Source organism: Leopardus geoffroyi, chromosome D3 (assembly GCF_018350155.1).
Source record: "Leopardus geoffroyi isolate Oge1 chromosome D3, O.geoffroyi_Oge1_pat1.0, whole genome shotgun sequence".
NCBI lineage: Eukaryota > Metazoa > Chordata > Mammalia > Carnivora > Felidae > Leopardus > Leopardus geoffroyi.
Genome location: NC_059339.1, coordinates 77,415,741 through 77,431,149, shown reverse-complemented (window position 1 = coordinate 77,431,149; position 15,409 = coordinate 77,415,741). Strand labels below are relative to the sequence as shown.

At 49.3% G+C, this 15,409-nt stretch overlaps 1 protein-coding gene across 2 annotated transcripts in view; it reads right to left on the bottom strand.

Moving 5' to 3' along the window:
* Positions 1-1,008: 1,008 nt before the first annotated feature.
* LOC123587715 (O-acyltransferase like protein-like) overlaps positions 1,009-15,409 on the bottom strand; it is a 30,621-nt gene continuing 16,220 nt past the window's right edge. Inside the window, exons 5-9 of one of the 2 annotated variants that reach the window (XM_045457684.1) lie at positions 12,932-13,045; positions 11,246-11,378; positions 7,904-8,090; positions 2,337-2,479; positions 1,009-1,567 (exon numbers count right to left, since the gene is read on the bottom strand). In XM_045457684.1, the coding sequence (XP_045313640.1) occupies positions 1,442-1,567; positions 2,337-2,479; positions 7,904-8,090; positions 11,246-11,378; positions 12,932-13,045 (703 nt within the window). In that variant the 3' untranslated portion in view covers positions 1,009-1,441. The remainder of the gene's footprint in view (positions 1,568-2,336; positions 2,480-7,903; positions 8,091-11,245; positions 11,379-12,931; positions 13,046-15,409) is intronic. The other variant, XM_045457685.1, reaches the window with a different exon arrangement.

The window sequence follows — 15,409 nt, the reverse complement described above, 5'->3', positions numbered from 1 at the left end:
CCCAGGGTGGGGTGGAAAAGGACAAGGTTTGCTGTCGGTTGCCCTGGCAAAAGATTTGAGGCTTACAGCCCTCCCCACCCTCCAGTGGTGGTCTTAGCAGATCCGCTTGGAGAGACACAGTACAGAGATGGGGAGTCTTCTGTGCTAATTAGCTCCTCATAGCCCCGTGATTGCTAATAAACCCTTTATTTATTGAGTACACAAAGAGAGCGTTGTTTTAAGTGATGTTACGCAAATGCAAGTAGGGATGGTTAACGTGAAATCACACACCCAGGAAGGAACACAAGCCTGAGAGCCTGGACACCCTGGCCTTATAAATCTCTCCATTTCCAGGTCTTGTTGCTGGAAACTGAAGAGTTGGGATGGGAGCCATTGATTGGATCTCGTCCTTCTCTGTTGGGAGTTTTGTTGAGGGACTGTATTCTTTGCTAGGGTTGCACAACTGGCTGATTTACAACAGTAAATCATCTCACTGTTCTGGAAGGCTGGAAGTCCTAACTCGAGGTGTCAGCAGGGCTCTGCTCTCTCTGAGACTCTAGGGGAGAGTCCTTCCTTGCCTCGTCTAGCTTCTGTGTCTGCCCGAAATTTTTGGTGTTCCTTGGCTTGTAGATGGCTGCCTTATTGCTGTCTGTTTTCACATCTTCCCCCCTCTGTGCATATCTGTCTCTATGTCCAGATTTCCCTGTTTTACAAGGACACCAGTCATACTGGATTAGAGCCACCTCCCCCCATGACCTCATTTTAACTTGACTACTTCTGTAAAAACACTACCCACCCCCCCCCAAACAGGTCACGTTCTAAGGTATGACGGGATTAGGACTTTGTATCTTTTTCGGTGGACACATTCAACCCATAACAGCGACTGTGTTGTAAAATAGATAATGTTTGGAAGGCCTGTAATGACACACCCATGAACTGGGCACGCTAGTGGGTCATACAATCCTGAGGCTCTGAAATAAAGTTACGAGTCCTCAAAGGTATCATGATAACACAAAGATAACGATGATGTGAAAAACTACATACTGTGACTTCACCAAGAAATGTGATTATAACCCAAGTTTCATTAAATTCACTAGATTTGATGTTTTCCTACGATCATTGGTACAGAACGTACATGCCGAACCAGATATCACAAATCTAGATTGTTTTTCTTTGGTTTTGTTTGTTTGTTTGTTGTTTTTTTCTAAAAAGGTACATCAGAGAGTGATTATTGTGCTACCCAACAGGCTATCACAGAACTCTTTTATATAGTACATAAACACTCAGAACTCTTTGATGCATTAAGCACAGAGAACTTGTATATCTTCAGCATTCACCAAATCAGAATCCACACCCCTTTTCGGGAACACAAGCGTTTGTTACATAAATGAGTCCCTGCCTACTTTAGCTCATTGCCAGCAGAAAAAAAACCCAGTCATTCTCTAGGGTTTTACCAGAATGTTCATGGCCCAGCAGGCACTGGTCCCAACAGGTACCGCTTCAGCTCCTGACATGGTTTCTCAACGAACAGTGTCAGGGCCAGCCCAGTGATGAAGGTCAGCAAACAGTGTCCAGAGAAAAGGTAGAACTGGAGAGAAAGAGGGGCAGAGTGAATGCAATCCTACTACCAGATTCGTACTATGTTTGGTTTTATAATTTTTTTTTTTTTCAACGCTTATTTATTTTTGGGACAGAGAGAGACAGAGCATGAACGGGGGAGGGGCAGAGAGAGAGGGAGACACAGAATCGGAAACAGGCTCCAGGCTCTGAGCCATCAGCCCAGAGCCTGACGCGGGGCTCGAACTCATGGACCGCGAGATCGTGACCTGGTGAAGTCAGACGCTTAACCGACTGCGCCACCCAGGTGCCCCCTATGTTTGGTTTTAAACGGCATCATCATCCCGGCCGTATGATCTAGATCTGTAAGACCCCCGGCCCTGAACATTAAAACTAAGGTAGGAGCGCCTGGGCGGCTCAGCCAGTTGAACATCCCACTCTTGACTTCGGCTCGGGTCACGATCTCACAGTTTGTGAGTTCGAGCCCCGCATCGAGCCCTTTGCTGACAGTGCAGAGCCTGCGGGGGATTCTCTCTCTCCTTCTCTCTCTGCTCCTCCCCCACTGGCTCTCTAACTGCCTCTCAAAACACATAAAAATAAACTTAAAATAAATAGGATAAATAAAATCGAAGAAAGATATTATCCCAAAGCCCTCCCTCAAAGAAAGCAAAGGACAATAGGCCCCTAGCAGCCCCCACAACAAAGCGAGCTTCTCTCCCCGAGCCAGTGGGCTGCGTGGTGGCTCCAGCAGAGAAGGGACAGTGGAGCCACAAGAGAGCGGAGAGTGGGGACTCACTCACCATGTTGGTGTCGCTGTAGTGAAGGAGCGTTTCTTGAAGGCCGTTGTAGAGCATGATGAGGATCGGATGAACCAGGTAGCAGGAGTAACTGATGCTGGCCAGGAAAGCCCAGATGTGGCAGGAGAGGAGCCTGTTCACCAGCCCTGGAGGGAACGGGCAGCCTGACTTACGGAGCCATTCTCCCGATTTTTAAGAGAAGGTGCCCCACACCAAACCAAACTTTGCAGGAATGTGAAAAAATAAGAGACGCTAATACAGGGTTTCCAGTCAGTTGACTTCCTCAGTACGACTTCAAGCCCTGAGCACCGACCGTTCCGCGTGGGAAACAAGGAACCAAGTCCTTCCACCGGCCTGGGTTCTGGCTCAAGACGCAGCACGGGAGCTGCTGGGCCCTGGGACAAGGTGGTTCGCATCGCCTGGCCTCAGGCTCGTCCTCTGTTACTGAGAGGCTTGCGTCTGGTCAACGTGTAGGTCCCTTTCGGGACAAATATTCCGTAACTCGGTATAACTTCTAGAACTGTGTTGTCCCACGCGGTAGCCACGAATGTCCTTATAGAAGGCGGAAGAGGCGACACAGACACACAGGGGAGAGGCAGGGTGAGAAAGCCGTGTGAAGGCGAGGCAGAGACTGTAGTGATGCACTTTCGGGCCGGGAACTCAGGGCTCGCTGGCAGCCATGGAACAGATCCCCCCCTCGGGGCTTCCAGAAGGACCTTGCCAACACCTTGATATTGGGTTTCTAGTTTCCAGAACTATGAGAGGATTGATTTCTGTTGTTTCAAGCCATGAAAGAAAGGCAAGAAAGGACAGGAAGGAAGGAAGGAAGGAAGGAAGGAAGGAAGGAAGGAAAAAGAAAAAGAAGAAAAGAAAAAATTTGTTTCTCCTTTGCACGAGGCTCATCTCCAGTGCTCAGTCATGCATCACTGTTGTATCAGTTGCTCAGGACAAAATCTTTGTCATCCCAAATTCTGTTGTTTCTCCCATATCCCACAGAGTACTACCATCTGTCTTTAAAACTGTCTATCTCAAACTGGACCATTTCTTCCCATCTCCTCCACTACCCCCCGCATCAAACCCACCAGCTCCTACTCCCTGGACCTGTACAGTAGCTTCCTGACGGACCCATTGGTCTCTCTGCTCTCCTTCTTGCTGCCCTGCAGTCTCCATGCAACGTCCAGAGTGCTCTTTTAAATCACAGGTCAGATTACGTCACATGGCTTTTAAAATAAAATCCGGGGCGCCTCGGTGGCTCACTCGGTTGGGCGTCCGACTTTGGCTCAGGCCACGGTCTCGCAGTTTGTGAGTTCGAGCCCCGCGTCGGGCTCTGTGCTGGCGGCTCGGAGCCTGGAGCCTGTTACGGATGCTGTGTCTCCTCCTCTCTCTGCCCCTCCCCTGCTCATGCTCTGTCTCGCTCTGTCTCTCAATAATAAATAAATGTTAGGGGCGCCTGGGTGGCGCAGTCGGTTAAGCGTCCGACTTCAGCCAGGTCACGATCTCGCGGTCCGGGAGTTCGAGCCCCGCGTCAGGCTCTGGGCTGATGGCTCAGAGCCTGGAGCCTGTTTCCGATTCTGTGTCTCCCTCTCTCTGCCCCTCCCCCGTTCATACTCTGTCTCTCTCTGCCCCAAAAATAAATAAACGTTGAAAAAAAAAATTTAAAATAAATAAATGTTAAAAAAAATTAAAATAAAATCCAATCCTTCCCCTGGGCCTTGAAGACCCTGCATGACCTGGCTGCTACCTTCCTCTGTGTTCTCATTCCCATCTCTCTCCCACCTTGATCTTGATTCCTGTCTCACCGGTCTTCTTGCTGCTTCTCCCGCCCACTAAGCTCGTTCCAGTCTTGAGACCTCTGCCACACCATCCCTTTGCCTGCAAATATTTGCAAACTCACCCCTACTCCAGTTACCCTCCGATCCCGGCTTTATTTTTATTCCCTATATATATCCATGCTGGAATTATACACGTATTTACTTAACCTGGCTCCAGATTTGTTTCCGATGGCTGCTGCAACAAATTGCACAAATATCGTGGCTCAAAACAACAACAATCTACTCTTGCGTCATTCTAGAGACAAGAAGCCCCAAACCAGTATGGCTGAAATCACGGTGTGGACAGGGTCACACTCCCTCTGGAGGCTCTAGGGGAGAATCCATTTCTTGTCTCCTCCGACCCCTCCCGGCTTCTGGCTCTCCTTGGCTTGTGGCCCCTCCCAACAACATCAGCGGTTTCAAATGTCTCCCCACTCCATCTTCGTGTCGCTGTCTCCTCTGCGAGTGTCCCTCTATCCTCCTCTTTGGAGGGTACACGTGACCGCATTTAGGGCCCATATAATCTCCCCGCCTCCCAATCTCGTGATCGCCGCCATCACATCTGCAAAGTCCCAGTTGGACCTGATATACCAGGGGTCGTTAATGCAGCTTACTAGAGTCTCCCGGGCTGTGTCCCCTACCCCCCTGTGATCTCCTACAACAGAGACGTTTTTTCTTGTCTACTGCTCCACATCCTGTGCAACTTGAACAGCGCTTGGCGTAAAGCGAGCATTCTGGAAGTATTTTATATGATTGAGAAAACAGAGATAGAGTCACTGGCCAAAGATACCTTTGCCCCAAGTGAATGTCAAGGGATAAGATCAACCAAGACATTTCTGGGGAGCAAACAATATAGTTATAGGAAAATTAAGGCAACAGAGAGCCCGTGTCACGCAGGTAAACGAAACACAAAAGAACATCCTTAAAGCAAGCAACCTCCTGGTCACGTCATGAGCCACAACTGGCTCCAGTCAACTGTTAATCACATTAAATTAATGTTAATTCAGACCTTGTTTGTTTTGTAGTTTTATGGTTACTTTATTATTTTTTCTGAAGACTTTATTTTTAAGTATTCTCTACACCCATCATGGGGCTCGAGCTTACAAACCCGAGCTCAAGGGTCGCATGCTCCACTGACTGAGCCAGGCAGATGCCCCTTTTGTTTAAATTTTTTAAATGTTTATTTTTGAGAAAGAGTGAAACAGAGCGTGAGCAGGGGGAGGGGCAGAGAGAGGGGGAGACACAGAATCCAAAGCGGGCTCTAGGCTCTGAGCGGTCAGCGCAGAGCCCGACACGGGGCTCCAACCCATGAACCGTGAGATCATGACCCGAGACAAAGTTGGATGCTTAACTGACTGAGCCACCCAGGTGCCCCATTTTTGTGGTTACTTTATAACCACATTTGTCTTGACTTTATAAATCTATGTATTATAAACATAAAAATTTATATCTAGATTTATGTATGCTCATGTTTAGGTAAAATTAGAATTAAAATAATTTAAGCCAATACTAAGGATCCCCAAAGACTTCTTGTTCCTTTGGAACGGGTCCATGTATTACTAAAGTTCGAGGACCCCTGAAGGAGAGACGGCACCACCGAAAGGTTTTAACTGGTGGAGTCACGTGGTCAGAAGATGACTCTGGCAACTCAGCATGGAACCAAACCCTCATGGTCTACACTGGCCCTGACTCAGATGATGAAAAGATGATTTGAGGCATCAGGACTCCCCTTCTCACCCTGAGAGTCTCGGTGAAACACTTCCTCAAATGTTCCTTTACAGATGTACTTTTCTAAAGGTCACCAGGTGGACACATATTTTCTAGGATTGAACCTCACCTGTCACCTCCTACCTTGACCTGCTAACCAATCTTGCTATCTTATGGCACCAGAGATGCAAACCTAGAACATCAGTCGCACCTGCAATTGTGATTGGCTAATGACAACACTCTTTGAAAACACGTATCACTCAAGAATGCATCAAAGGACTTGTCTGTCGTCTGGATTAACGGAGGCGTCGTCCATGCTCAGGCTAAGAATTGCTAGCATTGACTAGCTTCACGGTAATGATAATGCTGCAAATCTGACTGATCTTTTAAAAAATATTTATTTATTTATTTTGCGAGAAAGAGAGAGAATGTGAGTGGGTGAGGGGCAGAGAGAGAGAGAGAGAGAATCCCAAGCAGGCTCTGCACTGTCGGCGCAGAGCCCCGCGTGGGGCTTGAACTCACAAACGGTGAGATCACGACCTGAGCCAAAATCGAGAATCGGACGCTCAACCGCCTGAGCCACCCAAGTGCCCCCAATTTGACTAATCTTCTAACTTGACCTAAGACTCTCCCCCCAGCAAGTTATTCTTCATTTAGCACGACTTTGACAAGAGACAAGAATACTGTTATGCAACCACCATATCGTGGGCAGTCTGTGCCAGGCCAGGGAGAGTAGTTGCCTATGTTCTGAGGCTCTGGGGACAGCTCATGGTCATTGTCGTCAGGTGGGAGCAGTGTTAGGGTGGGGTCCTGTGACTCAAACAGCTGCCCAGAAACGCAAATACATCTGTCAGCGAGAACGCGGCCCATTTCTTCGTTAACATCATTTCTCCATAGAAGGGAAAGCGTTTAAAATTAAAATATTAAAGAACAAATTCCTCATCCTTATATACTCATCAGATTCAGAAACAGTTCTACCAGTCAAACATCTGAGAGGGGTCCTATTGCACAGAAACGACGGTCACGGGCTTTGGGCATCAGCTTTTCACTCGGTCCAGGGTTCATTTTCTAGCTCAATCACTACCGAGCTGCGTGACGTTCAAGTGTTATCTGCAGGCGCCATCTTTCTCACAGAGAAATAGCACGTTACAGCTGTACCCACAGCGGTGTGGCCAGCGTCACCCAGGATCACATGGGTGAAATTCTCCATGAGACCTGGCGTAAGCCTGTGCCCCGTCAGCAAGAGTTGTTGTGATCAATTTATCGTTTTCCTCCTTAACCCATGAATCCCAAACGCCTTTGCTGAGGCTAAGTGGGTTGGGTTCACAGGCCAAACTTTAAGCTCATCCTGATTACTTCCCTAGGGTATATAAAGGTGTCATGACTCCACCTGGCTCTATTTCCAACCCTTCAGGGCTTCTGGGCAGTGCGGGGCCAGAACTTTTTCTGGATGATTCTTGCCAGTCTTTCTCCTGTCATTTTATGACACCCCAAGCATCCAGTCCCTATCTCATGCCAACTAGAAAAGAAAGGGAAAAAGACATCAGGTGACTTGCATAGCCATTTCGAATGTGAAGAAAACCCCTTTCTTGCCATTTAGGCCCCTTTTCTGCTTGACTTTCCACACATTGAGAGCCAGGCTCAATAGACAGTTCCCCAGCTTGTCACAGGGCTGAAGGGGATCTTGGGAACTATTCGGTCTCTACCCTCAGATAAGGAAACCGAGGCCCAGGGTGGGTGTGACCACCACTTTGGTCCCTGCCACTGGTATTCTGTTCTTACTGTAGGACCCTCTTTGTTCTCCTCCAGCTTCTAAAGTAGCTTCATTGGAGAGGCTCAGAACCCACATTTGTACATAAACCAGTGTAGAAATTGAAAACAGAATATGGGGGGGGGTTCCCCCAGGATATAAACAAATTGATGTCTTTGAGTCAGTATCAGTCGTTCAACAACAAATAAAAAAGCCCCTCCGCGCACACTGTGTTTTCGCATTTGTCCCCTTTAAAAGGACACAGTGTGAACCTATAAGCAACCCCCCGTGCTGCGTTGTACCTCCATAGCCTTCCTGACATGCCAACAGGACCCAGCCCACGGCTGCCGCCCACAGGGTCCGGTGGAGGGCCTGGTACAGAGCAACGGCAGGTGAAGAGGTGACAGAAGCATCATCCACTGCATACGCCAGAGCGACCACTGCGAACAGGGTGGCCAGGGAGCAAGTCCACCCCAGCAGGGCCTGCGTCTACAGGGAAAGGAGAGACACGGGTCAAGCTCGTTCTGGCCATTGTCTATTTACTTCCTTTCACACGAATTTACTTTTTGGTCACTTTCGGTATCTATTTGTAAACCTCGATTGGTGCCCAAAATGTCGCTAACACAAAAGGTTCAGATTACTGGTTACGATGGGTTAGGTTTGGGGTGCAGTAGGGGGGAGTGAGGTGTGTGACCACGGAGAGATCTTGGTGGCGACAGCAAAGTTCTGCACCTTGCTTGTGGTGGCGGTCACACAAATCCCCACGTGATAAAATTGCACAAAATGGCCGTGAATCCCAAATAATTATTAAATGAAAGTTCAAGGGGGGGAACAAAGGGAGAAAGAGAAGATAATGTTGGAGCCCACTCTTGACCTCCCATTCTGTTCCTTAACCTCGTAAGGCTCCTTGATTGGTTCTGTCCCCACCAACAACTCAAGGGCCTCTGGCACCTAATCCATACGTGGGCTGCACCCTAGTCACTGGGGTCATAAAATGGCAGAGGGAGTGGGAGAATGGAGAACTTTCTAGCTCAGAAAATAGCACCATGGGTTAAATTCTATTGTGGGGCTCAGTTCAAGATCTTAGATTTTAGGTCATCTAACTTGACCTTTTTAGACCCAGATCTGTCTTCCAAGAGTCTCTCTTGCTTCTAAGCTTCAGTTCCCAGGTTGCTATGATAACGTCTCCATTGAACCAAACTAGCATCTTATCAGTCTACCATCTTGTCTCTAAAGGGAAGCTCTCCCCCGCTGGGCCTCAGATTCCTGCGGTAGGCTCTGGAAGGAAAGGCATTTACTCGGGGGCTCTCCACAAGCCCCCCTTTTTAGGCTAGGATCCCCTTCACCTTTTCACTCATAATGCACACCGCCCCATCTCATTCCCAGCATATAACATATGCCCCCGGCTGCTTCCAGCTTGGACACTGTGTCCTTATTTTCTGGCTTCTAGAGGTTTGTGTTTGGTCTGCCCATCCCTTCCACCTTGTTTCTCCAGCTCAGCTTGACTTGTGTTCTGGCTTTATGCTTCCTGGTCGTGACTCAGCCCTCAGAGTGGTTCACAAATACTCTGTCCTTGGGGCACCTGGGTGGCTCAGTCAGTTAAGTGTCTGCCTCTTGGTTTCAGATCAGGTCATGATCCCAGGGTCATGGGATCAAGTCCTACATTAGGTTCTGTGATGAGTGTGGAGCCTGCTTGAGATTCTCCCTCCCTCCCTCTCTCTCTCTCTCTCCTGCTGCCCCTCTCCCCTGCTTGCTCACTCTCACTCTCTCTCTAAAATAAAATAAAATGAGGGGTGCCTGGGTGGCTCAGTCGGTTGGGCATCCTGCTTTGGCTCAGCTCAAGATCTCACAGTTTGTGAGTTCGAGCCCCGCGTCAGGCTCTGAGCCGACAACTCAGAGTATGGAGTCTGCTTTGGATTCTGTGTCTCCTCCTGTCTCTGCCCCTCCCATGCTCATGCTCTGTGTCTCAATAATAAATAAGCATTAAAAAATAAAATAAAATAAACAAATGTTCTCCCCGCATCTTAGATTTCACCTCTGCCACCAGAGGAACTTTTGCGCAGTTCAAGGGCAACAGCAGCTAGCGTTTTAAATAGATTGCCCCAAGTGTAGATTTGAGATCAAGAGATGAGAAGAGCTTCACCAAAGTCAGCTGGACAAGCTAAGAGAGGACAGCAGAAGAAACGATCAGCAGGGATTCACTGGAAGCATAGGGCTTCACCGGAAAGAATGGATATACAAGGGCTACGTGACTTTTCCTATAGGCTCGAGTTATGATATTCCCCTGTAGATGCACCATTCACTTGTAGATTACAACAGAGTGCCATTAAAGAGGCGCTTCAGCAGGGATTGGTGGAAGATTGCATGGGAGGAGTGGTCAATGAGGAAGACGAACCCGGCTTTCCGGTTTGAGTCTCGAGGTTGGTTGGTGAATCAGAGTGATTACCCGCAAAGGAGCCAGGGAAGGAATTTTACCTGCAAGGTAAAGTAACAGCTTCTTCCCCCTTAGATACCGCATGTCCTGACTCTCAGATGGAACCAATGAATCTGACCAAGAATCCTATCTGTAGAAACCAAGGAGCTCGTGCTATTAAAAAGTAACTATGGGGGCGCCTGGGTGGCGCAGTCGGTTAAGCATCCGACTTCAGCCAGGTCACGATCTCGCGGTCTGTGAGTTCGAGCCCCGCGTCGGGCTCTGGGCTGATGGCTCAGAGCCTGGAGCCTGTTTCCGATTCTGTGTCTCCCTCTCTCTCTGCCCCTCCCCCGTTCATGCTCTGTCTCTCTCTATCCCAAAAATAAACGTTGAAAAAAAAAATTAAAAAAAAAAAGTAACTATGGGGCAGGGGCACCTGTGTGGTTCAGTTGGTTAAGTGTCGGACTCTTGATTCCCGCTCAGGTCATGATCTCATGGTTCGTGGATTGGAGCCCCGCGTTGGGCTCTGTGCTGACAGCACAGAGTCTGCTTGGGATTCCCTCTCTTTCCCTCTGTCTCTGCCCTCCCATACTGCCCATGCTCTCTCTCGCCCTCTCCCTCTCAATAAATCAATAAGCATTTTTAAAAAGTTATAAGACAAGTAACTATGGGAGCCTGGGTGGCTCAGTCAGTTGAGCGTCCAACTCTTGATTTCAACTCAGGTCATGATCTCATGGTTCGTGGAATTGAGCCCCACATCGGGCTCTGGAGCCTACTTGGGATTCTCTTTCTCCCTCTCTCTTTGCCCCTCCTCAACTCTCTCTCAAAATAAATAAATAAACTTAAAAAAATTAATTATGAAAACAAACAAACAAGTAACTATGTTCTTTCAGAAGAGGGCCTTGCCATTGCAATCTCATTGGGTGTGTTTTTCCCGTGTCAGGGATTTCTCTGGGTCTGTAACCAAGGCTCCAACGGGTGGAACACCGCTGGGTTCCAATTCTGGAGCTTTCTTAAAGGAGCTCCGTGAAGAAAGTAGAGAACCAGGCTTTCGCGAGAAGACAAGGTCTCTCTTATTCTCTGGCACCAAGAGACATTGCTAACGCAACACAACACAATAAAGTACTGAGCAGTCTGGTTCCTGCCCATGGCTTTGGAAGAGCCTGGCCGAATGGGCCACTCCAGTCCCAAACAGATGCGGCCCTTACAGTGAAGTATGGGACAAACTTACCTTGGTTTTAAGAATGTTTGCCTGGTGGTTTTGGTGCATGAAAATGCTCAGAAAGAGCCCCACGAGGAATGGTCCGAATCTGCAGTAGGGCTTCGTGTAGTACTCGGAGAAGTACAACACAGTCACGTTTTCACTGAAAAACAAAAGAACATGAGGCAAAAAGGTCATGTTTGATCTAGACACAAAGAGAGGAATCTCTCAGATGTCCATCGGCACAATCGGCAAATCCAAAGGAAAATTTGGGGTGCTTTTGTTCATTTCCTCAGTCAGATCTACAGACGGTACCCTCAGGGTCCTGCCTTGTGCCACAGCTGGCCTGCTCAAGTTGCAAACGCCCCTGGGCCCCTCCACCCTGGACCCCAAAGAAATACGATGACCGAGTCCATTTTAAGGAGCTGTGCTGGCAGCTGGCACATCACGACAGCTCTAAAAATGTGGTTTTCAGAAGTGAACGTCTTCGTGGAACGTCTTCGTGGTTGCTTGGGCCACATCCCCGGAGATTGTGGTCTGAGATGGTGCTTGCTGGAAGCATCAGTGGGATTTAAAGTCTCCCCAGGTGATTCTCACGTGCTTCCAGAGTTGAGGACCTACTCTATTAGATTAGATGGGATTGGATGGGAATGAGCCTCTCCCTCAGTCACCTGGCAGGGCCCGCAGGGGCCAATGGTATGACAGGAAGGGCATGGTGTTCCCCTAGTGAAAAAACCTGGGGTGTCTTCATTCATTCATTCATTCATTCCCCTGGCAAATACATGTGGAACACCACGTGCGCGAGTCAAGGTGCCGGGCTATTTTGCATCCGGAGGTCAGCGAAGGCTGCTCTGAGAAAATGACGTTTGCGCTGACACCTGCAGGAAATGAAGAAGCGAGCCCTGCCAAGATCCGGACTTCAAAGGAAAAGCATCCTAGCGTGAGGGAACAGTGAGTGCAAAGGCCTGAGGAGAGAGCGTGCTTGGTGTGTGAAGCTTAGAAGGCTGGTGTGGCTGGTCCAGAGTCAGCACATAGGGGAGTGATGGAGGAGGTCAGACAGGGCTTCCACCGTGAGAACAGTGGGCAGCCTTTGGAGGAATTTGAGCAGATGACCGACAGCATCTGACTTCCATTTGTATCACTCTGCCTGCTGCATTGAGAACAGATCAGCAGGAAATCGTGCCGCTGTTTCCCGCGTGATGCACAGGGTGGTGATAAGGAAAAATCGTGATATAAACCTCACTGGGGAAGCAAAATAGCATAGCGGGTAAGGTCCTCGGTTCCACTCACACCTATGCCGCTTACTAGCCGTGTGACCTTGAAGGGATAACCCCCACTTCCGTAAATTTCAGTCTCTCCAGCCAATAATTGAGCTTCCGAGCTGCAAGTCGGCCGCGGGAGGAGAAACCCAATACAGCCGCGTGGGGGCGCTCCTTTCCTCCGAGAAACATTTCAACGGGCAGCCCACGCGTTCCTGGTACTTTCAGAGAAGACCCCCCCCCCCCCCCCCCCCAGCGCAAGTTGAGAGGGTCAGAAGTTTGGAAACAAAAACGCAATCAACTTTCCCATCCAGGCTGAACATTTCCCACCCAGTTTTTCCACGAGCCGCCGCACACAGCGCAAACAGCCTGGCACTCGCTGAGCAGCCTCCCTGGGAGGTCCTGGCCATTCCGAGGGCAGGCAAGCAAGAGGGCCCGGCTGGGAACCGTGGGTTACCTTGCTTCTGACGGAGCTGCGACCGGAAGGGAGTAAGCCAGGGTGAGCAGAGCTGTGGCAGTGAAAGATGCCAAGAACAGCATGGCCCCGAGGAGGACAAGGACATGTTTACTTCTGCAAAGAGAGGACATTGACAGAAACACTCTTCAGTTTCCTTCGCTGCAAAATTTGTGGCCACGAAAGACTTGAAAGCTTGGCAATCAGAGGCACTTCCTGCCAGGCCTGCCTTTGAGAGAGGCTGATGTGGGGGCAGCTGTGAGTTAAGAGAACTGGCTTAGCCTTTAAATGTGACCATTTACTGGCTGTGCGACCCTAGGCAGGACCTTGAACTCGATCTTCCTCATCTTCACCCTGAAATGTACTGTGCGGCTCAAGATGTGACCATGCTTGGGAATGTTCCTTGCCACCCACGAAGCATTACGCGGACACAAATGGTGGTTGATTCGGGAGAGAAAGGACTGTCAGGCGCGGGGGGACGCAGGGACGGGGTTAGGGTAAGAGGCGGTCCAGGGATTCTCCCCCACCCAGATGCAATCTGAGACAAACGTCTGGGTGCAGGGAGTTGATGTGGGGGTAGGGATGAGGGATGGCATGTAGAACAGGGAAGCAGGGAAAACTAACACAAGGATGTGCTGTCAAGGTGGCCAGTACTCAATTCTTCCAGAATGTTCTGTGGAAGACGCGCCTGAAAACTGTCGTGGAAGATGAAAGAAAGAGGCGTTTTCCCAGTGTCTTTTATCCCCCATGAGCCAAGGGTGGCTCCACGAAAGTTAATTCCTCCACACTTTGGGACTACACATGTATAAGGCCAAGAAAGATCCCGAAGGAGGCCCAGCTGTAGTATGTAGGAGGTTCTGGGGCAGGAAATGAGATTTAGGGACATAGGCTTTAGAGTTAGAGTAAGGCACTGGTTGCACCTCCTCAGAATCGTGAGGGTCGGGACAAAGACGATGTGCAGTAGTATAGAAGGAATGTCAAACACAGGCGTAAGACAAGACTAGCCAGGCATAACCCTGCCCAGATGGTGCCTTTGACAATCCCGTTCCGCTGTGTGAAGTTGCCACGGTTCTTCATGAGGAGGGGATAAGGGACCATTCGTTTATCATGAGTGAGGCAAACGGCAAATGATTTTCATCCAGAGTGCCAATTCTAGGTTAGTGTTAATGCTCGGAATGGAGGAGTGTTAGCTCAGTGGTGCTGTGATTGATTAGTAATGTCTGCTGTGAGAGTGGGCTGGGAAGGTATGACAACAATGCTGTCTATTTACTGTTCCTTTTGCCAGACCATTTAGTTCTGCCCTCCTTGGATTACTGGCATTCTATACAAGTGTGTTCTCTAAAGGAAAACAGCTCTACCTTTTATATACCTCCCACCATTTAGAAGCTAAACGTAGTTGCACGGCCACAAGCTTGTATAGTGCTGGTTTTTAGCTGAGGAATTAAATATCTACCTTCCATGACAGCCTCTAGGAAAGATGCTGACATTGGGGACTCAGGGGTCTTAACTCACAAGGACACTCAAGTAGGTCCCCACCTACTACCTACTCTAGTAGGTCTAGAGTGAGGAGGTACTAAGAATTCATTGTCTTAGGTCAATGGTTAACCATCCAGTAAGGCCATCCAATAAAAACCTGCATGCACCCAAGTCAATATTTGTTTAACTCCCTGGGAGACTTGAGCCCAACCCATGGCACCTCCTCCCAGGAGTCAGACAAGTCTCCACGGGCTAACCGCCTCTATAATAAAACTAATAAAGCCTCCTAATCTAGACTGTTATGGGCTGGATTTTGTCCCCCCCCCCCCCTCCCAAATTCTAACTTCCATCACTTCAGAATGTGGCTCTATTTGGAGATAGGGTCTCTAAAGAGATAATGAATGTGAAATGAGGTCATTGGGATGGGCCCTAATCCAATGTGACTGGTACCTTCATGAGAAGAGATGAGAAGACCGACAACCACAGAGCAAAGACCGCATGAAGACACAGCGACAGGCCTCAGAAGAAACCAACACTGTGCCAAAGGGTCCCCTCTGCCAGCTCGGGTCAGTGGTTGTATTGTCTGCCTGTTTGAGGGGACTCCTTCTACGACCGTGGGATTGAGAAAGGCCCAGAGCTTCAAGTGCCACCCACTATCCCCATTCTCTCAAGAGGGTTGGTCCCTCAGAAGGGCCCGTTCAGGGGCCATATAGCCCAAGAGGAGGAAGGAATGGTCTGAAAAGACCCTGGTATTCTTTGAAAGCCTGTCAGCCCCCAGCACCCTGGCCAGGATGCCCCACAGGATTTTTCTCGCCGTTTCTTCACAAATACCTGTACCAGCAACGAGCACATCCTGCTGCAAATGCCACCTCCGAGGAGACCTGTGGAGGCTCGCCCTTTCTCCTCTGCCAGGGCTGCCGGGCCTGCAGAGGCCTCACACCTGCCCCACCTGTTCCCCGCAGGCGCTTGCCAAGGTCTCCAGAGCTCTTGGAGCAGCCATAGTCC